The sequence below is a fragment of the Mobula birostris genome, chromosome 4 (assembly GCF_030028105.1).
Source record: "Mobula birostris isolate sMobBir1 chromosome 4, sMobBir1.hap1, whole genome shotgun sequence".
Taxonomy (NCBI): Eukaryota; Metazoa; Chordata; class Chondrichthyes; order Myliobatiformes; family Myliobatidae; genus Mobula; species Mobula birostris.
In genome coordinates, this window is record NC_092373.1 from 128,126,172 (window position 1) to 128,152,199 (window position 26,028).

Sequence of the window (26,028 nt, forward strand, 5' to 3'; positions counted from 1 at the left end):
TTGAAGTACTTTTGTATTTCAATGTTAAATGTTAAGATGAAATAATCTGAAATCATGCTGATAAAATAATATATATTCATATTGAGGGTTTCAATTTAAAATAAATATTTGAATATTCATGGAAAAACTACATAACTGATCCTAGATCTGCAGTTATGGCAATGCAGTTTGTAAAGTTTATTTTGTTTAGATTAAAGCCACCGTAGTGGAATAATATTATGCCAGGTGTCATACACAACAGTATCAAAATAATCTAGATTCAGTGAATGTAGATCCCATAGCTGCTTATAGTTGAGGTATTCATTGTAGAATACTGTGTTTTGAAAGTAGTACCCTATTGGGTTCGGTTACACCTCTGGTCATGAAGCCAGTAACAGATAAGGCCTAAATAATGGGAAGAACATTTATCTCTCAAATCTCTCGATAGGTATCAACATATTCTTGGACGGGTATGTGCCAACTGAAAACTTGAGATTCCGTGATGCATCACTGATTTTCAAAGTGGCTGAAACAGCAAACGAGGAAGAGGTGAAAAAAATGTGCCGGTACCATTATCCAAGAATGAGAAAAAAGATGGGTGAATTTGAATTGGACATTGGCAGTGGCGAGTTCACAGACTCTGAAATCATGGTAATGTTGGGAGAAAATGGTGAGCATTTTATTACACATACTGAAATCATGGAAAATTTATTGTTCAAAATAAGTACTGGATTAACGTGCATTTGATGTAGTAATGTCCAAAAATGTGTCCAGCATAAACTCACAATATCCTACATCGGCCATGCCACACTTTCCATATTAATCCCCATCTGATAAGGGTTTTGATATGGAAAACCTGGCTACTACTTGGTCTTTCGGCTGGAATTAGATGTGGATGGTTCTCCTATTAAGATGTAATTATCTATAACAAAGTAATCATAATCACTAACTGGAGGAGCACATTGCAGGGTATCCTGCTGGGTCAGGCCCACATGCTCACTATTAAAGGCTGATTCTGCATCAACTCGACGCCGTAAGTACGGCGTAGCCGCGAACCCTACGCCATAGCCTGACATGCACCTCTCCCAAAATGTATCTACACGTCGCAGCGACGCAGACCGAACAACTGCGATTGGTCCGATTGGTAGCATCGCATTTCCTCCCATTGGCCGACTGAAGGGCAGGGAAGGAACTCTGGCTGCAATGCTTTCCATAAAGCTTTACAGACCTCCAAAATTATGGAGGACAGATTTCGCTTTTACGAAAAAAGATGCTCACTTTAAACTGGTTTACCCTGAGAAGGACTACAATGACCATGATGCCTTGCGCGGGCAGGCGTGTGCGCATGTGCGACATGCCCGAATTGCAGAGCGACGCAGACACACCAAGGAACAAGTATAAATGCTCACAACGTGCATAGGTTATGGCGTCGAGTTGACGTAGAAGTATAAATCAGCCTTAAGGCATCCGTTAGTCTTGCGAGACCATGGATCAGCGTCTGGAAAGTCTTCACTCTCCAGGGCGCAGGCCTGGGCAAGGTTGTATGGAAGACCGGCAGTTGCCCATGCTGCAAGTCTCCCCTCTCCACGACACCGATGTTGTCCAAGGGAAGGGCAAGGGCCCATACAGCTTGGCACCAGTGTTGTCGCAGAGCACTGTGTGTGGTTAAGTCCCTTGCTCAAGGACACAGCACACTGCCTCGGCTGGGATTTTGTTAAAACAGCAAACTTACCATGGTCTATTCAGAAACTCCTATGGCCCCCAGTTTCTTGATTTTTGTTTTTGCTTGTGACCCTATGAAATCCAGCGTGGAAGCCTGGAGGGCCATATGGCCCACATTGTGAACCAATAACCTAGCATATACAGTGGATTTCAGTGAATTGGTTAATCGGGCCAGCTGCTTATTTGGAACAACTTTAAAAGAACAAAAACTAATTGAGAAAATAGCCTGGATTCCTTTTGTTTATTTGCCACCTAATTGGGACAAGAGACTGTTGTCAAACAGTTTCTAACTCACATCAGTCATGTTCAGTAATGTGACTGTTCAAGACTACACCATGCTTAGAGCAAACATTTTTTAAATAGCATCATTTGCGCAATTTGTATTCAAAAAGCAACAATTTTTGTCACTGATAGTTGGTGAGAACTAAGCAGTAAGACAACTCGAACAGTTTTGCTCACTGATATTTGAAGCATTCAGGCTTGGAGATGCCAGAAACAGCAGGGAGTGAAAATGAAATGTTTTTTTTATCATGTTAGCTATTACGAAGGTATCGACAGTCATCTCAAATGTTACAATGAAAATGAAGGTTAGGAGGAAGCAGTTGTTGAAGGCATTGTATGAAGAAAGTCCATTATCTGCACTGAATTTGTTCATTTACAATCAAATCAAAAGAAAAGGCATTGTATACCGGATGAATTCTTCTGGCAATAACAATTGAGAACTAATACAGTTTTATGGTACTGTGGTAGAATTGGTAGTGCTATAAATTGTTCTGGATTTCATTTAAATACGTAATTTGTTACTCGATTAAATTGTAGTTTATCTTTTTTATACCTTTTTTTTAAACTATTTCCTTGAAACTTCAGCTAATTGGGTCAGCCGCTTAATTGGGCCAAAATGTACTGATTCCAATGTAGCCCGATTAACTGGAATGCACTATATATGCATCTCTGAACCTTTGTTTTCATGTATTTTTTCATGGTGGTGCAGGAAAGAGAATAGAGTTGTTGAGGCACATGTTGCAGTAAGAAATTGGAAACAAATAATCAGGAATCCCTACTTATAAATTAAGACATTAAGACATTCTAAGACATTTTTTCTACTATTGCTTGAACAATGCAAATTGGAGGAAGGAATATTAGCTTGGGAAATTGAACTCGTAGCTGAAGGGGTGTTTTGAGAAATAGGTGCTGCTACATAATACACAAGCATCGTTAACTGTATGGTTAAGAATCACTGGGATGAGCTCCTCTTGAGCAGGCTGGGACCAAGGTTTTATATAAAGAATCAGAATAGTCATGGGGACTTCAAAGTATCAAGTGATTGGGGGTGCTGGGTGGGTGGGTGCTGGTTGATGGTATGTTAGCAATAATAGTAATTCTGTAATTAAAAATGGAGTACCTTTAAATGGAAGATTTTATCTTTTAAATATTAAAAAGAGCAGTTTTACTTGTCACATGTACTTTGAAATGCAGTTTTACTTGTCACATGTACTTTGAAATGCAGTTTTACTTGTCACATGTACTTTGAAATATATAGTGAAATGCATTTTTTATGTCAATGACCAATACAGTCTCAGAATATGCTGGGAACAGGTCGCTATGCTTCCAGCTCCAACAGGAGCACGTTTACTTACTAATCCTTATTGATATGTATGTCTTTGGAATGTGGGAGGAAACTGGAGCTCCTAGACGAAACCCGTACAGTCACGGGGAAATTGTACAAACTCCTTACAGAGAGTGGTGGGAATTGAACCTGATCACTGGCACTGAAAAGTGTTACATTAGCCACTACGCTTCTATGCCACTCTTAAATTGATTAGAGCAGGGATTCCCAACCATGGACCAATACTATTAACCAAGGGGTCCATGGACCCCAGGTTGGCAACCCCTGGCAAATCTGTTAGAATTCTTTGAGGAAATAACAGGCAGGATAGACAAAGTAGAGTCACTGGATGGTGTTTACTTGGATTTTCGAAAGGCCTTTGACAAGTTGCTGCATATGAGGCTGCTTGGCAAGATAAGAGGAATGGTACTAGCAAGGAAAGAAGATTTGCTGACTGGCAGGAGACAAAGAATTGGAATAAAAGGGGGACCTTTTCTGATCCGCTGCAGGTTCCACAGGGATTGGTGTTGGGACCACTTCTTTTTGAGTTGTATATGTCAAAGATTTGGACAAAGGAATTGATGGTTTTGTGGCCAAGCTCATGGATGGTACAAAGATAGGTGGAGGGGCAGGTAGTGTTGAGGAAGCAGGGTGTCTGCAGGAGGACTTAAGCAGATTGGGAGAATGGGCAAAGAAGTGGCAGAAGGAATATAGTGTAGGGAAGTGTATGGTGATTCACCCTGGTGAAAGGGATAAAGGCGTGGGTTATTTTCTAAATAGGAAAAAAATTCAGAAATCAAAGGTGCAAAGAGACTCGGGAGTCCTTGTGCAAGATTCCCTAAAGGTTAACTTGCAGGATGAATCGGTGGTAAGGAATAAAAATGCAATGTTAGCATTAATTTCAAGAGGACTAGAATACAAAAGCAAGAATGTCATGCTGAGGCTTTATAAGACATTGGTCAGACCGCACTTGGAGTATTGTGAGCAGTTTTGGGCCCCTTATTTAAGAAAGGATGTGCTAGGGTTTATGAGAATGATCCCAGGAAAAAAGGGTTAATATGAGGAGAGTTTGATGGATATTGGATTGGATATTGCTCCTGGTAATAACGCAAACATTTCTTTTATTGTGTATTACACAAATTTTCCAGTAAATCTGGTGAGTGTAATAGAACTGGGAAATGTACAAACATAGTCCAAAAACCAGCTCTGACTGTAAACACAGCTTGTGTTTGAAACCCAAGGCGCACATTTCAAAATAATGAGTGAATCATCTGCTGAACTATTAGGAGTTCTAAACAATTGGCAGATAATCAGAGCTTTACTGTACATTCTTAGCTATACCAGTTAATTTAAGAGTTTTAGAAAATAACTGGAGTTTATGGGTGAAGGAAAGAATGATTATTTTGTTTTCTTAATAGGTACAGGGAAGACGACATTCATCCGAATGTTGGCTGGGAGATTGAAGCCTGATGAAGGGGGTAATGCATTATTGATACAATTTTAGGAAATGGCACTATCAAATTATGACACTCACTGTCACTTCTGAAATAATGTATTAAATATTTTAATAGGTGCGGTCCCTGTACTAAATGTCAGCTACAAGCCACAAAAGATCAGCCCTAAGTCTCAAGTAAGTAGCTTAATTTCTTTTGGCTATAAATGAATTGCTAAAGGAGGATTGGAAAGGCTTGCAGTTGTGGAAAACATATGTGCAAGATTTTAAAAGTTGCAAGTCTTGAAACAGAAGTGAAGGGGCTTAAATTTGGTGTTCATCCTATCTGAGTATTTCAGCATCTGCAGTAATAGAGTAATACAGCACAGAAATCACCCTTCAGACCAACTGGTCCATGCCAACAAGAGGTACTGCTTCAGCTAGTCCCAGTAACCCATAACCCTCCAAGCTCTACTTATCCAAATGTCTCTTATACGCACATGTACTGGCCTTGAACTCTTCCTCTGGCCGCTCATTCCAGCTACTCACTACCTTCTGTATAAAGAAGTTACCTCTCATGTCTCTAAGTTATCCTATCTTGTATTTGCCTTCTTCAAATCTAAACTGAACTTTCAATTCTGTGCCTCAAGATATTTTCATGTTGCAAATGAAAGTATACATAGAATATTTGAAGGTTCGTTAATCTTGTTATAACATTTTAACCACATGCATTGCATAGAGCTATTGACATATTAGAAATAAATATTTTCTTTAAAATAAAAGAGAAAATGCACTTTGCCTTACTAGGGAACTGTTCGTCAACTGCTTCATGAAAAGATCAGAGATGCCTACACTCATCCACAATTTGTAACTGATGTAATGAAACCACTGCAGATTGAAAGCATCATTGATCAGGAGGTACTGCTTCAGCTTTTTAAATTGTTTCTTGTGTAACATCTGGTTTTATTAATGTAAAAAACGTTTGAAGGAAATATCTGCTACTTCAGTGCCACCCATTATACCTTACTCCTAATTATTGCCAAGCAGGCTGTCAACTGAAATGCCCACTTTGAGCAAAATAGCTTGTTATTATTGGATCTTTAGCGTTATTCTCTTAATGAACTGGTCTTATGAGATGAAGATCATCAAGCTGCAGCTCCTCAGGGGAAGTATTAAGGAGCTGGAGTTGTAGCTCGATGACCTTCAGCTCATACAGGAAACTGAGGAGGTGATAGATTGGAGCTACAGGGAGGTATCACCCCTAAGTTGCAGGAGGCAGGAAAATGGGGGACTGTTAGGAGAGGGAAGTGAGATAGGAAGAAAGTACAGAATAGCCCTGTGGCAGTTCCCCTCAATACTATTTTGGGTACTGTTGAGGGGGTGACCTACCAGGGATGAGCTGCAGCAATCAGGTCTCTTGCACTGTGACTCAGAAGGGAACGGATGAGCAGAGGACTGCTGTAGTGATATTCTAACTCTTCCATCGTTAGGAGAGTAGATTCGGGATTCTGCGGAGGTGGTAAAGGCACCCCAATAGTATGTTGCCTCCCAGGTGCCATGGTCGAGGTCAACTCGAATAGAGACCATGACATTCTAAAGGGGAGGGTAAGCAGCCATAAATCTTGGTACATATCAGCACCACTAACATAAGTAGGAAAACCGAGAAGGTCCTGAAGAGAGAATTTGGGAGCTAGGTAGAAAGCTGAAAAGCGGGACCTCCAGGTTAGCAAGACCTGCTGCCTGTATCACATGCCAGTGAGGGCAAGAATAAGATGATTTGGCAGATGAATGCATGGCTGAGGATTTGCTGCAGGGGGCACGGTTTCAGATGTCTTGATCATTGGGATCTCTTGGGGAAAGGTATGACCTGTACAAAAGGGGTGGATTGCACCTGAACCCGATGAGGATCAATATCCTTGCAAGGAGGTTTGCTAAAGCTATAGAGGAGGGTTTCAACTAATTTGGCAGGGGAATGGGAACCAGAGTGTTGGTTTACAAGCAGAGGCTGTGTGTAGTAGGAGTGTCAGGAAGGACAGGCAGATGATGGGCCACAATTGCAGTCACTGAGATGAGTTGCAGTGTAAAAGCAGACAGTCAAAAAGGATGACAGAAACAGGACTGAAGGTGTTAGATTTGTATGCACGCAGTATATAGAATAAGGCAGATAATCGTGTAGCACAGTTAAGAGATTGGCAGATGAGGTGGGCATCACAGTCGTAGCTGAAAGATTATAGTTGAGAGTTTAACATCCAAGAATCCACATTGTATCAAAAGGACAGGCAGGTTGGCAGAAGAGGTGGCGTAACTTTGTTGGTAAAAATTGAAACCAAATCCTTAGAGGTGATGTAGGATCACAAGATGTAGAATCCTTGTGGGTACAGTTAAGAAACTGCAAGGGTAAAAAGACCCTGATGGGAGTTATGAAGAGTGGCCAGGATGTGAGCTATAAATTACAACGAGAGATAGAAAAGGCATGTCAAAAGGGCAATATGATGGTGATGAGGCAGATACACTGGGGAAAATCAGGTTGGTGCTAGATCCTGAGAGACAGAATTTGTAGAATGCCTACCAGATGCCTTTTTAGAGTAGCTTGTGGTTGAGCCCATTGGGGATCAGTTCTGGATTGGATATTGTGTAATAAATTGGATTTGTTTGGGGAACTTAAGGTAAATGAACCCTAAGGAGTCAGTGAAGTTAATATGATAGAATTCACTCTGCAATTTGAGAGGGAGAAGCTAAAGTCAAATCAGTATTACAGTGGAGTAACAAGATTCTGGCATGGTCCTGGGGGACTGGAGAATTGCAGAGGCAGAAGAAAGGAAATTATAGGCCAGTTAGCCTGAGATCAATGGTTGGGAAGATGTTAAGAGTCCATTGTTAAGGATGTGGGTGCTTGGAGGCACGTGATTAAAAAGGGCAAAGTCAGCATGGTTTCCTTGAGGGAAAATCTTGCATGGCACATCTGCTGGAATTCTTTGAGGAAGTAACAAGCAGGATGGACAGAGGAAAATCAGAGGATGTTGTGTACTTGGATTTTCAGAAGGCCTTTGACAAAGTGCCACACGTGAGGCTGCTTACCAAGAGCCCAAGAAAGATATCAGCATGGATTGAGGATTGGCTGATTGGCAAGAGGCAGAGTGGGATTAAAGGGAGCCTTTTCTGATTGACTGCTGCTGACTAGTGGTGCTCTGCAAGCAAATGCAATGTTTGCATTTAATTTTGAGAGAGTTAGAATATAAAACCCTGAGGCTTTATAAGGCACTGGTGAGGCCTCACTTGGAGTACTGTCAGCAGGTTTGGGCTCTTATTTAAGAAGCAATGTGCTGACATTGGAAAGGATTTAGAGGAGGTTCACGAGAATGAAAGATTTACCTTAGGAGAAACAATTGATGGCTCTGGGCCTTTGCATGTTGGAATTTATAACAATGAGGGGGGATTTAATTGAAATCTATCAAATATTGAAAACCCTCAATAGAGTGGATGTGGAGACGATTTTTCCTATGGTGGAGTCGAGGACCAGAGGGCACAGCCTCAGAATACAATGAATTTGTTGAATTCGTCGCCACAGGCAGCTGTGGAGGCCAGGTCATTGGGTATATCTAAGGCAGAAGTTGATTAGTCATTGTGTGGAAGGTTACAGAGAGAAGGCAGGAGAATGGGGTTGAGAGGGAAACGGATCAGCATGATGAAATGGCAAAGCAGATTCATTGGATTGGATGTCCTAATTCTACTTCCATGTCTTATGGTCTTAATATGGGGGGGACACGATTACATGACACTTCCAAGCAAGTAGAAGGGAAAATGTACTGCCAATGGATGAGATGATAGGTGTGACAGAAATGTTTCCAGAATGATAAATTCTAAATCTTATTTTGAGGGAAGACCAGGAGTTGATCTGGATTACTGGAAGATTTAATAACTGATGGTTTTGTGTAATGGAAGAATCAGAAAAAGTGTTTGAAGGGGTTGTTGCATATCTCAGGAGAAATGAAAGAAGAGAAAAGTAATTCAGTTATTTGAATTTTAGGAACCAGTAGGTGATAACGTCAGTTAGAAAGGAGTAATGATTGAGTAGAACTTAAATGGGTGTCAGGTGAAGGTGAATAAACTGGATGTCTGTAATTTGCAGGTGATGGCTTATGATCAAGATGGTGTTTTAATTTGTCGTTAACATTATATGTCAGGGTTATTCTGGCTATTTTTGCTGTATAAAAAACATAGTCACTGTTACTTTAAGCAAATTGTTCCCTTTATAAGAGACTATTATTATGTTAAGTTTTAAATTGGGAACCAGTTGTATAAACTAGGATTATAATTTATTGAGAATGAGATTAAATGGTGATCTGATTGAAGGGTTGAAAGTAATTAATCAGTTCCACTGCAAAGTTCAGGATGAGCCTCGAGTAGATTAGAGCTAGACATTGAATCTGTACACTATGGTTCACGCCTGGAATCTTTTCCCAAAAAGAAATGGACCAATGCAAGTGGAAAGATTTAAAATACAGGAGACTTGTGATGTAATTCAGTGGTAAAACAGGTTCAATGGGACCAAGTGCTGTTTTAAAGTTTTCTGCCAAGTTTAAACTACCTGATTAGTCAAAAGTGGCTTGTGCATACTGTTATGGGAAGACATTTGCCCATTATCTGAACAGGAAGAAAATAAGTATTGGAAACTAACAAATGATGGGAAATCTTGAGTACAATCAGCTTGATTAAAGGGAAAGCTAAGATGTAGAGTTGTATGTTTATTTGAATTAAGGTGATTCATCTTCATGGACCAGCTTGAGATTTTATTACACCAAACCCAGTTATAATTACTACTTCTTTCACCGTGCTATGAAATAAAGAAACTGAACTAGATCACCTGTCCTTCTTACATCAAGTTTGGCCTGCTTTGTGGAGGATGTGAATATCCAGTTCAAATCATGGCCATGTATCACTGTCCATGCTTGCTACCTTAGAGGTTGAAAAAGAATGATGAATCAAATCGCATCAAAGAATGATATTTAGATCATGTACATGAGTGACTGATGCCATTTTACCTAGGCATTTGCCAATATAAGAAAAAGTAGCATGGTGTTTTCATTAACAGAACTGATACCCACAGTGGGCAGCCTTGGGGATAGATATCAAGCCGCCATTATGTTTGAGAGGATACAGACTAGAAATTGAGTGCATGGTCAAACAGGACAGTTTCTGGCTCAAGCATTAACTCTGTTCTCTTTTTTCATATATAGTCCAGCATTTTCTTTTTCTGTTTCAGATTGCCAGCATCTACATTAGTGTGTCATGGTTGCAAATGGCCTTATTTAGATAATCGATGAATACTTATGTGAAGTAAGCAGACAAGGGTATCTCCTAAGCAACAGACCTTTCTGAAGAGATTCTTTTATGTTACTATGAAGATTAGGGATTGTGGGTGCATTGCTCAGTACCTTTGTTCCTCGGAGTAAGGAACATTCTTCATGTGCTGCTTTATTGGTCATTATCCCAACCAAGAAAATAAGCAGACATATAGTTAAGACTTGCTTCAAAACTTGGACAAAACAGCCCATGAGGCCGCTTTATGTGTATCAGAGTGAGCTTGGACCCAATGTGAGAAATAGGCACTGGACCACCTCCTGGCACTTTATCATGGTACATTTGAGGTATTATCATTGATGTGAACTTTCATCCAACATCTTTTGTAGTGTGGTGTAATGCAGTTGTGCAACACTAAGAAGTTTGCTTGAATCTATTCCATTAGATTTTGCTCAGTGCGTAACTTGTGGCAAGATGTATTTTTTTCACCCTAATTTTTATAATCCGTAATCTCATACAGGTTCAGAATCTATCTGGAGGTGAATTGCAACGTGTGGCTCTGGCACTTTGCTTGGGTAAGCCAGCTGATGTCTATCTGATTGATGAACCATCAGCCTACCTGGATTCTGAACAGCGTCTCATGGCTGGAAGAGTAATAAAACGGTAAGTTTTTATTTAGGGGCAATTATTCAATAATTTAAATGTCACCTTAGTTCATTGGGATGTACTTTCTAAATCAGTTGAACTTCAGAGATTACTATAATATTAGTGATGCTGTCTGCCAAGGATAGCATGCACTTCTTAAGAGAATGTAGTTGCATTTAGAACGGAGTGTTTGTTAAGATAATGGGCCCCTTTTTGGACCAAGAAAGGTTGATGACAATATGGTATTTAATGGTATGTGTGACTTCTGCAAGGCCTTTGATGTGGTTTTGTTATGACAGACTGATTGTGAGAACCAAAGCCCATGAGATCCGGGGGGAGAACAGGCCGGATCCAAAATTAGCTTGGCAAATAATGGTTGTATGTTTTAAGGATTATAAAGCTATTGCAGTGGAGTTCTGCTAGGTGAGATTTGACTTCTATGGTAAATGTCATTAAAACAGACAAGTACAGTTATCCTAATTAAGAGGTTTCAGGTGGTACCAAAATTAGTAATGTGATTTCCAATGAGAAAGAAAATTTTAGCTGAAGTTAGTTCTTAACAGACTGAACACACTTGGAAAATTAGATTTCGATTGAATGAAATGCCTTTCAGGAGGAGGAACATGGCAAGAAACTGTACATTGTTGGGGTGTGGTATGGTGTGGTCTTCTTACACTGGGGCCACTAGCTGGAATTCCCATCCTATGCATGGTATAGTTATATTAGTGGTGTTTTATTAGATTTTTGTATTCAGAGGCTTCTGTGAGATAAAAAGGCTCGGCAGTTGAAACATCTAAATGTTCAAAGATCTGTCTGAGGCACTTGAAGCATATTTACATTGGTAACTTTCTATTAAAATTATTTGATAAATGTTCCTTAAACAAAATCAAATCTTGAGATTTTTAAGGCAAATTCTACATTTTGTGCCTGTAATTTCCATTAAAATAGCTTCTAAGATATAGTCACCATCAACTGTCTGGATTTACAAGGTTTTATTTTTATATTAACTTTGTTTTATCTAAAATCATTTGTTATTTGATATCTTAAAAACATTGTTTATTGGATTAGTGACAAGTGCTCTCTCTACAATTATTGTTTAGTTTCATTCTCCATGCCAAGAAGACTGCCTTTGTTGTGGAACATGACTTTATAATGGCCACCTATTTGGCTGACCGTGTGATTGTGTTTGATGGAGTACCATCTAAAAGTACAACTGCTAATCCGTAAGTTTTATGTTTTTGACAGCATGATTTTTGCATCCATTTTGGAAGTCAGACTATGGTTAATAATGGGGCTGAATGCCTCTTTTTCTTTGAACTCTGTGCAAAACATTGATAAAAATATGGGAAGTCTGAACTCAAAGGTCTGGTATTGTCGAAATAAGAAAGACATCCTTAATTACATTGGGATATCCTGTCAATTTAAACTATTTTCCTCATACTCTATTCTGTTATTTTGAGGAACTGTAGCTTTAAGATACAACAAATTTGTGGAGAAATATTGCCCCATGCAAGCACAACACTGCCATTTTTTCATTTTTTTTCCAAATATATGTATAATGCATTAAAAGTTCATTTTGAATAACCTGCCAAGAAAGAAAAGGAAGAACTTTATAAATGCTAAATAATCCAAGAGATTGAGCTGTGTGGACTAAACTACCTTTCTCTCAATCCCCTTTCATGAGGTTACTTTCATTGAAAATAATTTTTTCAACTTGGAAATTAAAAATGAACATTTCTTAAATAAAAATGTGAAGTCAAATAACTGAAAGAGAAGTTTCCTTTTTTGTGGCTGTTGGCCTTTGTTTCTTTGCATGTTAAATTCTGGTGGAAATTAATGAATCCCTTGAGCAATAAATTATATTAGAACAATACTGTTACAAGATAGGTAAGGTACTATGTAAAACTTGAGACTTATCGGTGTATTTTTTTCAAAAAGACAACAGTATTATTTTAATTCAGTTTTGCATTTGGGGATTAGCTTTACATGGAAGCGAGTATTACATTATAAAGTAATGTAAAAATAATTCTCAGATTTAGTGTGCTTCAATTTGGATCTGTATTTCAATTTACTAAATATTGCATTAAACAATTAGTCCACAGACTCTGCTTGCGGGAATGAATAAATTCTTGTCACAGCTGGAAATCACATTCCGAAGAGATCCAAACAATTATAGACCAAGGATTAATAAAATGAACTCTATCAAGGTAAGCATAAATTGCATGTGTTAACTATGGTTACAGGAATTAAATTTAATGTCCCCTTTTTGTGCAAGGTTCCTAACATGCTTGCAAATTACAATGTTGCCTAAAGGAAACTTAGATCCGTCAAGTTTGATCGTGTGTGTATATTATATACAAACAAGATTTTATTTAGGTCTTTCTGAAAATAAGTGTGCTGCAAATGATTGAATATTATCTAATGCACAGAGTTAGCATCACAAGGTACGGTTCCTACATTTGTTCCGATAGAAGGAAGTCTTATATCCGTTAATACTACCTTTCTTTGTGGTGATCAGTGTTAGTGTTATTGCGCAACTAAGTGATAGGAATGGCATCACATTTGCTGTTCCCTACAAAGTAGATATGACTGAGGTAATGCAGCCCTTCACAGAAGAGCTAAAGGAAGCACACTATGAGGGAGATGAGTGGCTGCAGTTCTTTTTAAAGTCGTTTCAGCTGTTGTTTGATTTATCTTTATATAATTAGTTGTAGTAGAGTGGAGAATATAGGATTTGTGTTATTTGGGAAATGTTTGGGAAGCCCTGTGACCTATTTCTCTTTTGTTAATAGGATGTGGAGCAGAAGAAGAGTGGAAATTATTTTTTCTTGGATGACTGACCCACCATATGGCAAATCCAATTGTCATATTCAAGAAACACTTGAAATGAAAATGAACAGTCTACATCTCTCACTGCTCAATCAACATCAAGAGCAGTTCTTTCTAATAATTCTTAAATTGTTCATTTTCCCTTTTGAAACATTTATAGCTAATTGATAATATAATTGTGGTTATATTACATCTGCATTTATTTATTCCTGGCTATAATGTGGAACACCAGTTTGAGGTGTACAAGGGGGAAAGAAGTGTCTCAGAGTAAAACAACCATGTGCTATAAAAAATAACCAGAGGGGTTGTGGTGTCGTTAGAACATTGAAACATCAATTATTCTTTTACTTTTTACATCAACCTCTTTTGGCAATAATTGAATTTTGAGGAATAAATCTATTTCAAAATGTCCTGTAACAATATTAAATCCTATAAGAATGAAGATAAGTGTACTGTGTTTCCTGTTCTGATTGACAAGTTATACATTGCCATACGTGGAATAAGTTACAGAATGGACAAATCTACAGCTGCAAAGGAAGATCTTATGATGTTTGTGTACATTACAGGAAGGAAATCTCCCCCTTATGATCTTTCCCTTGATATCCAAGCCTGCTTGAATTAATTATGATCCTCATAGGCCTCTATTTTTCCCTGTGATCAGAAAAGTGGGTGAACAAAAGCACCTCATTGTTGTGGATTGGGAAATCAGACATAGCGGCTTCAAACCTATATTGCTTTGTTCCTTGGCAATGCAGGTATATTTATAACCATATATACAATTACAGCATGGAAACAGGCCATCTCGGCCCTTCTAGTCCGTGTCAAACTCTTACTCTCACCTAGTCCCACCGACCTGCACTCAGCCCATAACCCTCCATTCCTTTCATGTCCATATAGCTATCCAATTTAATTTTAAATGACAACATCTAACCTGCCTCAACCACTTCTACTGGAAGCTCATTCCAGCTACCACTCCGAGTAAAGAAGTTCCCCCTCATGTTACCCCTAAACTTTTGCCCTTTAACTCTCAACTCATGTCCTCTTGTTTGAATCTCCCCCACTCTCAGTGGAAAAAGCCTATCCACGTCAACTCCATCTATCCCCCTCATAATTTTAAATACCTCTATCGCCCCCCCTCAACCTATGCTCTGAAGAATAAAGACCCAACTTGTTCAACCTTTCTCTGTAACTTAGGTGCTGAAACCCAGGTAATATGCTAGTAACACACATCAAAGTTGCTGGTGAACGCAGCAGGCCAGGCAGCATCGGGGAGATGCTGCCTGGCCTGCTGCGTTCACTACAACTTTGATGTGTGTGGCTTGAATTTCCAGCATCTGCAGAATTCCTGTTTGCGTTTTAATATTCTAGTAAATCTTCTCTGTACTCTCTTATTTTGTTGACATCTTTCCTATAATTCAGTGACCAGAACTGTACACAATACTCCAAATTTGGCCTCACCAATGCCTTGTACAATTTCAACATTACATCCCAACTCCTATACTCAATGCTCTGATTTATAAAGGCCAACATACCAAAAGCTTTCTTTACCACCCTATCCACATGAGATTTCACCTTCATGGAACTATGCACCATTATTCCTAGATCCCTCTGTTATACTGCATCCTTCAATGCCCTACCATTTACCATGGATGTCCTATTTTGATTAGTCCTACCAAAATGTAGCACCTCAAATTTATCAGCATTATTTAAATAGTGGTAATAGTATGGGGATGGTCTCTGTGCATGCATGTTCATCTAGTTGACTGCTTGTTATATTAGACATGATTAGTATTCTGTGAATTAGTCATTGACTATTTAACAAACATAGTAAATAACTAATAGTAGTATCTTAAGAGTACTTCTATTGGGGTCTGCCCTAATCCAGGGAGGTTAATTTGCAGTTCCAAAGTTGAATGGGATATCTGGAAATTAAATTGATAAGGGAAGCTTTCCAGCAGAAGAATGCAATGAATTTCCAGAGAACACTGTAAGATCAAGGTATTTGGATTAAACTTTTCTATAATAGGAATGAAGGTAGGAAACTTTATCACATGGTGTGAGCAGAATTATCTGCAGCTTAATGTGAAAAAGACTAAGGAGCTGGTGGTAGACCTGAGGAGAGGTAAGGTACCGGTGACCCCTGTTTCCATCCAGGGGGTCAGTGTGGACATGGTGGAGGATTACAAATACCTGGGGATACGAATTGACAATAAAATGGACTGGTCAAAGAACACTGAGCTGTCTACAAGAAGGGTCAGAGCCGTCTCTATTTCCTGAGGAGACTGAGGTCCTTTAACATCTGCCGGACGATGCTGAGGATGTTCTACAAGTCTGTGGTGGCCAATGCTATCATGTTTGCTGTTGTGTGCTGGGGCAGCAGGCTGAGGGTGGCAGACACCAACAGAATCAACAAACTCATTCGTAAGGCCAGTGATGTTGTGGGGATGGAACTGGACTCTCTCACGGTGGTGTCTGAAAAGAGGATGCTGTCCAAGTTGCATGCCATCTTGGTCAATGTCTCCCATCCACTACATAATGTACTGGGTGGGCACAGGAGTACATTCAGCCAGAGACTCATTCCACTGAAATGCAACACAGAGCGTCATAGGAAGTCATTCCTGCCTGTGGCCATCAAACTTTACAACTCCTTCCTTGGAGGGTCAGACACCCTGAGCCAATAGGCTGGTCCTCGACTTATTTCATAATTTACTGGCATAATTTACATATTGCTATTTAACTATTTATGGTTCTATTACTATTATTTATGGTGCAACTGTAACAAAAACCAATTTCCCCCGGGATCAATAAAGTATGACTATGACCAGCATCCTCAGGCCAATTTTATCCTAGAAAATGCGTGTTATTTCAATAACCATGTTAAAATGCATTTAAAGTGTTAAATTACAACTTATTTGATGTCATTGAGTTTTGCTCTGAAAATTTGTGCCTATTCACTTTGATTTCATAATTTATACTGTAAACATTTCTAGTCAATGTACATTACTATAGAGTCATTGAAATATTGGCTTTGTTTTCATATTAGTAAATTCGCCTGAGAAACATTGGAGTTTTGTAAAGACTTTTTGTAAAGACTCATTGGTTAAGTGAAGAGTTTACTTGGACTTGAAGAGGGAATCAAGCTCCAATTAGTTTTGTCTTAATTTCTGTCGTGTTACTTTTGTCTATGGTTAAACAGTCTTGTTCCATACTTGGCTGCCCCACCCCTTCCCATTGCAAACTTAGGTCCCAAGTTAAAATTGTAGAGTGTAAATCTGAGATAATGCCTTAATACCAACCTAAAACATATCCATGCACCTCATCCTCTCTTCAGAACAAATATTAACTGAGCAGGGAATTCAGTTAAAATTCTGTACAACGATGTGTTGTAAGCTTTACAATACTATGACAAGTTGCAAATAAATGTAAAATGAAGAAGCCAATGCCTTCTTAAAACATTAGATTTGATCTGTAGGAGCTGCTGTCACAATTGAAACTTGTTAGCAAACAAAGCCATGTGGTGGAGTACCAGGAAACCTAATATTTTCGTTTTGTAGTCTAATTCTTCCCTTCCATGCCAATAAAAACCTTTGGAATAAACTTCAAATTATATAGCCAGTTATTCACATAATTTTGACTTGGGGAAATCTGGCAAATTACAATTTGGTATGAAAACAAACCCACTTAATCAAAATTATCATTGTTTAATATACAATCTGAAACTATTGATAAGCTAAGAACATTAAAAAGTAAACACCAGGGTTCAATTCTAGGGAACTGAATAGTAAAGTTCAATGGTTAAACTGGAGCATGAAGTTGTAAACCATACCTACTCTTCAAAAAAAAAATTAAGACAATGGAGAAAATAGTAAATGAAAAATCAGTTGATGTTATGCCCATCAAAAACATTAGATAGTTCTTTTTCTAAAAGAGAGGGGCGAGTGGTTCAGGAACCAAGGTTACTTGGAGTGCCTTTGAATAGGATCAAGATGGTTTTTTGCCAGGTGATGAACATCTTTGGGTATACAAATTAAGCAATCACAATTAAATTCAAAAAAGAAAATCAGGAAAAATAAAATAACCCTGATTGACTCATGCGAAAGCTGCGACAAGAAATAATGCACAAAATTATTGTCAGATCATTTAGTTCACTCCCCTACTCTGCATTGAAAGTGACATGGAAGATCCACAGAATATCCAATGCTCACCTACCATGTGTATTTGAACCAATAAAAAGTCCTCTCAACAAAGATTTTCAAACTTGCATTCTCAGATCAGTAATGTAGAAGAAAGTTTAAAAAGTCTATTGATTGTCATGCAAACTGCATTTCTTTACAGATGTGAAATCTATAAAAGAATAAAACCAAAATTAGAAAGCAAAAAAACAAGTATCCCAGCAAATAGATGCAGGTGACTACTGTGATGATAGGAAGTTTGCTCATTGATGACCTGAGATCACATTTACAAAGTTCTACAGCAGTTTGTTCTTCATACAGTAGCGATCTATATCTGCCAATACAAAACCCTTGCAGGCCATTCCTCGGTTAACAAATGGGTTCGGTTTTTTACAGATGTCCATAAGACAATTTTGTCAACAAGTTGGAAAGTACACAAAACAAAATGCCTCATTTCACTGTATTGTAATAGAAACATAGAAAATAGGTGCAGGGGTAGGCCATTCGGCCCTTCAAGCCTGCACCGCCATTCAGTATGATCATGGCTGATCATCCATCTCAGAACCCTGTACCAGCCTTCCCCCCATACCCCCGAACCCTTTAGCCACAAGGGCCATATCTAACTCCCTCTTAAGTATAGCCAATGAATTGGCCTCAACTGTTTCCTGTGGCAGAGAATTCCACAGATTCAACACTCTCTGTGTGAAGAAGTTCTTCCTCATCTCAGTCCTAAAAGGCTTCCCCTTTATCCTTAAACTGTGACCCCTCGTTCTGGACCTCCCCATCATCGGGAACAATCTTCCTGCATCTAGCCTGTCCAATCCCTTTAGGATTTTATATGTCTCAATAAGATCCCCCCTCAATTTTCTAAATTCCAGACAGTATAAGCCTAGTCGATCCAGTCTTTCATCATATGAAAGTCCTGCCATCCCAGGAATCAATCTGGTGAACCTTCTTTGTACTCCCTCTATGGCAAGGATGTCTTTCCTCAGATTAGGGGACCAAAACTGCACACAATACTCCAGGTGTGGTCTCACCAAGGCCTTGTACAACTGCAGTAGAACCTCCCTGCTCCTGTACTCGAATCCTCTTGATATAAATGGCAGCATACCATTCGCCTTTTTCACCGCCTGCTGTACCTGCATGCCTACTTTCAATGACTTGTGTAAAATGACGCCCAGGTCTCATTGCACCTCCCCTTTTCCTAATCAGCCACCAATCAGATAATAATCTGTTTTCCTGTTCTTGCCACCAAAATGGATAACCTCACATTTATCCACATTAAATTGCATCTGCCATGAATTTGCCCACTCACCTAAACTATCCAAGTCACCCTGCGTCCTCTTAGCATCCTCCTCACAGCTAACACTGCTGCCCAACTTCGTGTCATCCGCAAACTTGGAGATGCTGCATTTAATTCCCTCATCTAAGTCATTAATATATATTGTAAACAACTGGGGTCCCAGCACTGAGCCTTGCGGTACCCCACTAGTCACTGCCTGCCATTCTGAAAAGGTCCCGTTTATTCCCACTCTTTGCTTCCTGTCTGCCAACCAATTCTCTATCCATATCAATACCTTACCCCCAATACAGTGTTTTAAGTTTGCACACTAATCTCCTGTGTGGGACCTTGTCAAAAACCTTTTGAAAAGCTTCAAAAATACTTAAAACCAATAAGAACAATTACTAAAAGTGGAGAATGGGGCAGCTGTTTGTGGGAATAAATAAGCAGATGTATAGTTCCCCTGGTCCTCACCTACCACCCCACCAGCCTCTGTGTCCAACATATAATTCTCCGTAACTTCCGCCACCTCCAACGGGATCCAACCACTAAGCACATCTTTCCCTTCCCCCCCCCTCTGCTTTCCGCAGGGATTGCTCCCTACGCAACTCCCTTGTCCATTCGTCCCCCCCATCCCTCCCCACTGATCTCCCTCCTGGCACTTATCCTTGTAAGCAGAACAAGTGCTACACATGCCCTTACACTTCCTCCCTTACCACCATTCAGGGCCCCAGACAGTCCTTCCAAGTGAGGCGACACTTCACCTGTGAGTCGGCTGGGGTGATATACTGCGTCCGATGCTCCCGGTGTGGCCTTCTATATATTGGCGAGACCCGACGCAGACTGGGAGACCGTTTTGCTGAACACCTACGCTCTGTCTGCCAGAGAAAGCAGGATCTCCCAATGGCCACACATTTTAATTCCACATCCCATTCCCATTCTGACATGTCTATCCACGGCCTCCTCTACTATAAAGATGAAGCCACACTCAGGTTGGAGGAACAATACCTTATATTCCGTCTGGGTAGCCTCCACTGGGTAGCCTCCAACCTGATGGCATGAACATTGACTTCTCTAACTTCCACTAATGCCCCACCTCCCCCTCGTACCCCATCCATTATTTATTTTTATACACACATTCTTTCTCTCACTCTCCTTTTTCTCCCTCTGACTATACCCCTTGCCCATCCTCTGTGATCCCCCCCCCCCCCCCTTGGCTTTCTCCCCGGACCTCCTGTCCCATGATCCTCTCATATCCCCTTTGCCAATCACCTGTCCAGCTCTTGGCTCCATCCCTCCCCCTCCTGTCTTCTCCTATCATTTTGGATCTCCCTCTCCCCCTCCCACTTTCAAATCTCTTACTCACTCTTCCTTCAGTTAGTCCTGACGAAGGGTCTCGGCCTGAAACGTCCACTGTACCTCTACCTAGAGATGCTGCCTGGCCTGCTGCGTTCACCAGCAACTTTGATGTGTGTTGCCTATATTAGTTTTGAATTTGTTTGTGTATCCACAAGTCAGATATTTTTCCTGTGGAAATAGCCTGTATTTCCCAAATCATGCCAATAGGCAGGCAGTAGAGTAAGTGAGTCTATGTTTAATTGTGCAATGTTCTTTCTCCCTTTCACTTTATTGTCTTATAAAATTAAGACAAGTATTGCAATGCAAGACAGTTATTTTATTAATGCAAGACACTCTTTACAAATTCAACCATCTTGGAATACAAAATGAGGCAGATTTCCATAATCAATAGGAAATGCCCATCAAAAATATGGCTCAATGAAATTTGCAAACTAAAAAGTCCAGTCTGGATTATATAACATTCCTGTTTGCATGGTAAAACCTGCAATATGTTTTAGCAGAATGCAGCTAACACCACATTTCAAAATGAAAAACAATCCAACAAACACATGGATCAATTTACATCTATTACAAGTTTGTCAGCATTTTTGTTTACAAATGTTCATCAAATTGAAATAAATCATTAATATTGTCTGTCCACAACTCTATGCTGTTGTGTCCATAAGTGAGTTTCTCATCAATGCATTACAAATATTTTCATAACCACATTTAAGTAGCACAAGTGCAATATAATCCCTGCAAAGTTAATATTGTCATCTTTTATTAAAATAGAATGTTTACTGTAGTGTCCTTCTACAGTTATAGACTAATTAAAAATACAAAAGGAAATTTTTAGTCAGGCTCTTAGGGTACAGTTAATTAAAACATGAAAATCGAATACATACAAATTGGGCGTAACTGTATAGGATGAAGCAGCACAAGGGTCTGCCACAGCTGAGAAGTCTTCTCCAAAAATCCAGATGCAATTGTTCAGATGATTTTATTGTGCTGCTAACATTTTGGTTATAATTTTGAGATCATGGGGCTGGATAGCAAGGATATGTTGGGCCAAACCATGAGGCTGGCTGAACCAATGGTCAGCTCATCAGTGGTGGGACATTTGAAGGCCAATAATAAAAATATATAGATACTTTGAAATTTTGAATCTATGGTTTTAAAATGCCAGAGGACAAATGCTTTCACAACAAATGACTTACTACCTAAATGCTTACAACCTTGATACAGAGACTAAGACATGCCACATTTAAAAGGAACATATGCCTATTTTTTTTTAAAATTTAACAATACACATTTAATGTCATTTTTGTCTTTCTAATTGGACTACAGCTACCACTAGTAATTTACATTTTGTATATAAAAATGTACTTAAATTTTTCAGCCTGGGAGGTCATATTCAGATACGAATGGAATACCATAGTGTTTGTGAGTAATGATAATCATAAGCAACATCAAGCAGTTCTGAGGTAGATATTGGCATCCTAATGAAAAGGCACAAGGCAGTACTCAAAGAAAGTAAGTGGTGTTGCAGGTGTCCTTTGAACCTCCACCAAGGAGGAAAATAATATCTCCCCAGCATTTCCAAAGATTCACATTTTTGTAAAGGAATGTAGGAGTGAAATGTTAAAAAACCAAATGGTAAAACTGTACTAAAGCAATCACTGTTGCAGTTACAGTGAACAGGTGTCAACAAAATTCTGCTAGAACTACAATCATGTAGTATAAAGAGACTATCTGAAAAATTGTGTTATACTTAAAACTTTGAAAGAGGCAATTAGGTAACATCTATTCAATTTGTTATCTTGAATATGAATTCCTCCCTTCCTTGTGCCTCTATATTACTAGGAATTACTGCATTTTGCAATCTAAACAAAATAACACTGCCCTTTAACATTAAAGGAAATATTTCTAGTCTAAAAAAAGTTCATTCATATTCTTGGCAGCTGCAGAAAACAAAATAAATCTTAAAGTAAGATAGAATCATTATCATGAGAATGAGGTAAAAGAATTATCAGCATGACTGAGCATTTTTGATATACTTTAAACAATGAAATACTCCCCAAGTTGACTAATTTCAATTCTACTTCAACCATTTACACTTAGTGGTCAATTTTACCACATGTACCTGCTCATTAATTCAAATATCTAACCAGCCAATTAACTCAATGCATAAAAGCATGCAGATTTGGTCAAGGGATTCAGTGGTTGTTCAGACCAAACATCAGAATGGGAAACAAATTTCATCCAAGTCGGTTTGACTGTGAAATAAATGATTGTTCATTTCAGATGGGGTGGTTTGAGTAGCTCAGAAGCTGCTGATTTCCTGGGATTCTAACACACGTCTCTAGAAATTACAGAGAATGGTGTGAAAAACAAAAGACGCAAGTAGCAGTTCTGCAGGCGAAATTGCCTTATTAATGGAGAGGTTGGAGAACAGCTAGCCTGGTTCAAGCTGACAGGAAGGTGCCCATAACTCAAATAAACACATGTTACAACATTGGTGTGCAGAACAGCACCTCTGAACACACAACACATCAAGTTTTGAAGTGAATGGGCGACAGCAGCAGAAGACCACAAACACACTCAGTGGCCACTGCAAGTACCTCTCTAGACACTCGCAACAAGGGCCTCATCTTGGTTATCAGCGATTTCAAACCATTCAAAAAAATAAAATTGTTGGTTCTGTAAACAGGAACATGGAAACAAAGCATGCTAAACATTTTGTATCACTAGATTAGGCCTCAACAGCAGTGCTAAGAAAGATGTCAGCACAATGCAGGAGATTTGTTCAAGAGGAATGATACCCATATTGAGCATTCGCAGCTATGAAGTGATATTGAAGGAACTGGAAATATTCTTTGAGAGCAGAGAGGGTTACGAAACAAGGAACATGAATTGTAGAAAACACAATGTCCTTTGTTGAGGGGAAACTCAGCTCATCATTAAGTACTAACTGCATTTGCATCTACTGCTTTTTTGTGGGAAATAGTTTCACACTGATCACTCCTTGTAGTCTTTACTCTGTACATCCTAGATGTTCTGCTGTCTGACTTTCAACACTTTGACCAACATCCAATCTATCAATACTTCATAATTATATGCCAGCAAATACAATAGTTAATCTAATTTCTTAGTCCAAACCCTTGAACCCCTTAATTTACTGGTGAACTTGTGCTAGAGACCTGACACCTAGAATTCCACAAAATAACTCAGACGTTATATAGCCAAAAACATACAACTGTGATAAAATTGTTTATATTCCAGACCTATTGTTAGAAAAGCTAAATATTCCCAAGTCTTATTTTTTTGTGACTATTGCTGTATTTTACCAGAACTCCAAAACAAAGTCTTGAGCAGGATCGATCTATTTCTCAAACAATACAGATTACCTTTCTCTTGAGTTGAAATACATCTGCCACATGATCTTTGTAATTTAACACTTTGTAACTGTAATATGCCTTCAACTTTCAGTATTATAAACTTACCACCAACCATCTGGTAATTTATTTATATATAATCATCAAGTCCCTCAGTACAAATCCTTGTGGAATATTTGTTTTCAATAAAGGAAATCTACAAAATTTCAAAGCTTTTTAGTGGAGGTGGAAGGAAGCAATTTCTGCAGGAAACTGATCAGTAACAAGAGGATACCGATTTATATTGTGACAAAAGGAACAAGGGTTTTTTTAAAAATCAAACTAAAGGTTAAGATGAGTAACAACTGAATGTAATGAAAGCACATTACATATACTTTTCAAACAACAATTCAGCTCAAGACTGATTTGCAGAGTAATAGCTGGGATGTGGGACTAAAATGGCAAATGATTTCAGAAGTCACACAGCACAACAGGAAATAGGTCTCAACCTGTAATGAAGGCATTTAGATCCCAGCACGGTAAAGCACATGAATAGGCTCTCTGGCCCGCAATGTCTGTGCTGAACCTAATGCTGTTCAAAAAGAAAACTCTAACTCCTTTCAAAAATCTTTCTAGTTATGCCAGTATTAAATTAATAATTATAGAAAGTATTATCATTTTCTTATGTAACTATTAGACTTCCCACTCTCTTTATATCTCTGTTTTCTAAAACTATTGCGCTTCCGTTCATATGGTACACCACTGGTGTCTTCCACAGCTGTTGGATTTTGAAACTGTCTTCCATCACCATCCCTCCTATTGGCTGAAGTTCTTTCACAAAGTCTATTCTCACTCATATGGTACCTTTGGTTTTCAACTTTTATCTGAAAATTTTCAAGCCCACCAAGACCTACATTCATTTCAGATCTCTGTACAATTCTGTCTCTAGTAGGTGGTTTTCGATCTGCCTTTGTGGCTACTTCACTGGTCCTGTCAATGTCGTTATCATACAAGTAGTTTGTGTCTCTTGATGACCATGGCTTGCCTTGTTTATCTTTCCTACTCATTTCCCTTTCTTCCTGCTTATGGATGTGTGGATTACATCGAAGCACATTCCTTTCTGAGGGACTATCATCTTTTGTGTAGTCACTCGTGTCTCTTGAAGTCCGTTTGTGAAAATGCCCAGGTTTATAGCACAAGGTGCCAGGCACCTTATAATTATTCCTAGAATTCTGATTCCTGGAGGTGACTGCTACAGACTGCTGCTCTACACTATCAACTTTTGATTTATCAATGCTTTGAGGAGCTAAATCACCTTTGGATATTGCCTCTGTGTGCAGACTCTCCGAATTACTTGCAAGATTCTGTGACTCGATATTCTTTGGATCAACACTAGAAAGCCCAGTAGTAGAAATTATGCTTGCTTTCTCTAGCTGTATTTCTCTTTTAAGGACTGGGTGCTGCTTTACATATTCTTCATGGGGACGAGGAGCTGACTGCTGCTTATCACTTGAGGGATGCAAGTCTCTGATATTACCAACAGTTTCTGGAAGTAGCTGAGGATCTTTCAAAAACTCAGACTGAACCTGAGAAAGCCTACCCTTCCCTGCATGGCTGATTTCTAGTGGCTCTTTTTCCAATGCATCCAAGTTGAGACTTTCAGTGCTGTCAGAAATCTGTGCACATTGATGTGGTGCATCAACCTTCTGTTCAGTTGGACATACTGAGGTCCCACCACTTACTTGTAATGGATATGCATGTCCTTGTACATTCATGTACATAGGATGAAAATTGAAAGGGTGCATGTGTGCAGTCTGAGGAATTAAATTCTGGGGTGGAGGTGCAGCCCATCCAGAAGGCTGTGTTCCATCCAATATCAAATTAGGAAAATGGCATGGGAAAAGAGGATGAAAATTTTGTGGGGCTTGTAAAGGGTTTGATGAGACTGGGACAGATTTGCTTTCATGAGGCAGATGTGTGGCAGCTGCTTGTGGAGATACAGAATGGCCAGTGTCATCACTGACATCTGACCGATTTTCTTGAGTATTTGACATGGGCAACGGGGCTCCAGCATCCTCATTCCGCATCTGCCCAGCCATCGCCTGGAACTGAGGGCTTGCATGGAATATTGGAGGAGGACACCCAGCGTACATTCCACAATGTTTCAAATAAGCCTGATTCAGTGGATAAAGATACGAAAATGGTGGCCACCATGGAAAACTGTAAGCCTAGAAAAGAAAATGGTTGATGTGAAAAAGTGTGATCACCAACATGATTGACTTCTTCCACAGCAACTTCCATCCTGCAAGCTATCAGCATGAAACTAACATTCCTTGGTGAGAAACTAA

At 39.2% G+C, this 26,028-nt stretch overlaps 2 protein-coding genes across 4 annotated transcripts in view; one reads left to right on the forward strand and one right to left on the reverse strand.

The window, feature by feature from the left end:
- Positions 1 to 14,733, forward strand: part of abce1 (ATP-binding cassette, sub-family E (OABP), member 1) — a 31,516-nt gene extending 16,783 nt beyond the window's left edge. For all 3 annotated transcript variants that reach the window (XM_072256019.1, XM_072256018.1, XM_072256020.1), the window contains 8 exons: positions 428 to 649; positions 4,726 to 4,785; positions 4,879 to 4,937; positions 5,547 to 5,657; positions 10,561 to 10,703; positions 11,786 to 11,908; positions 12,781 to 12,892; positions 13,478 to 14,733. In XM_072256019.1, coding sequence (XP_072112120.1) covers positions 428 to 649; positions 4,726 to 4,785; positions 4,879 to 4,937; positions 5,547 to 5,657; positions 10,561 to 10,703; positions 11,786 to 11,908; positions 12,781 to 12,892; positions 13,478 to 13,525 — 878 coding nt within the window. In that variant the 3' untranslated portion in view covers positions 13,526 to 14,733. The remainder of the gene's footprint in view (positions 1 to 427; positions 650 to 4,725; positions 4,786 to 4,878; positions 4,938 to 5,546; positions 5,658 to 10,560; positions 10,704 to 11,785; positions 11,909 to 12,780; positions 12,893 to 13,477) is intronic.
- A 5,828-nt stretch (positions 14,734 to 20,561) lies between these two features.
- otud4 (OTU deubiquitinase 4) overlaps positions 20,562 to 26,028 on the reverse strand; it is a 73,738-nt gene continuing 68,271 nt past the window's right edge. The window contains exon 18 of the mRNA XM_072256014.1: positions 20,562 to 25,908. Coding sequence (XP_072112115.1) covers positions 24,355 to 25,908 — 1,554 coding nt within the window. The 3' untranslated portion in view covers positions 20,562 to 24,354. The remainder of the gene's footprint in view (positions 25,909 to 26,028) is intronic.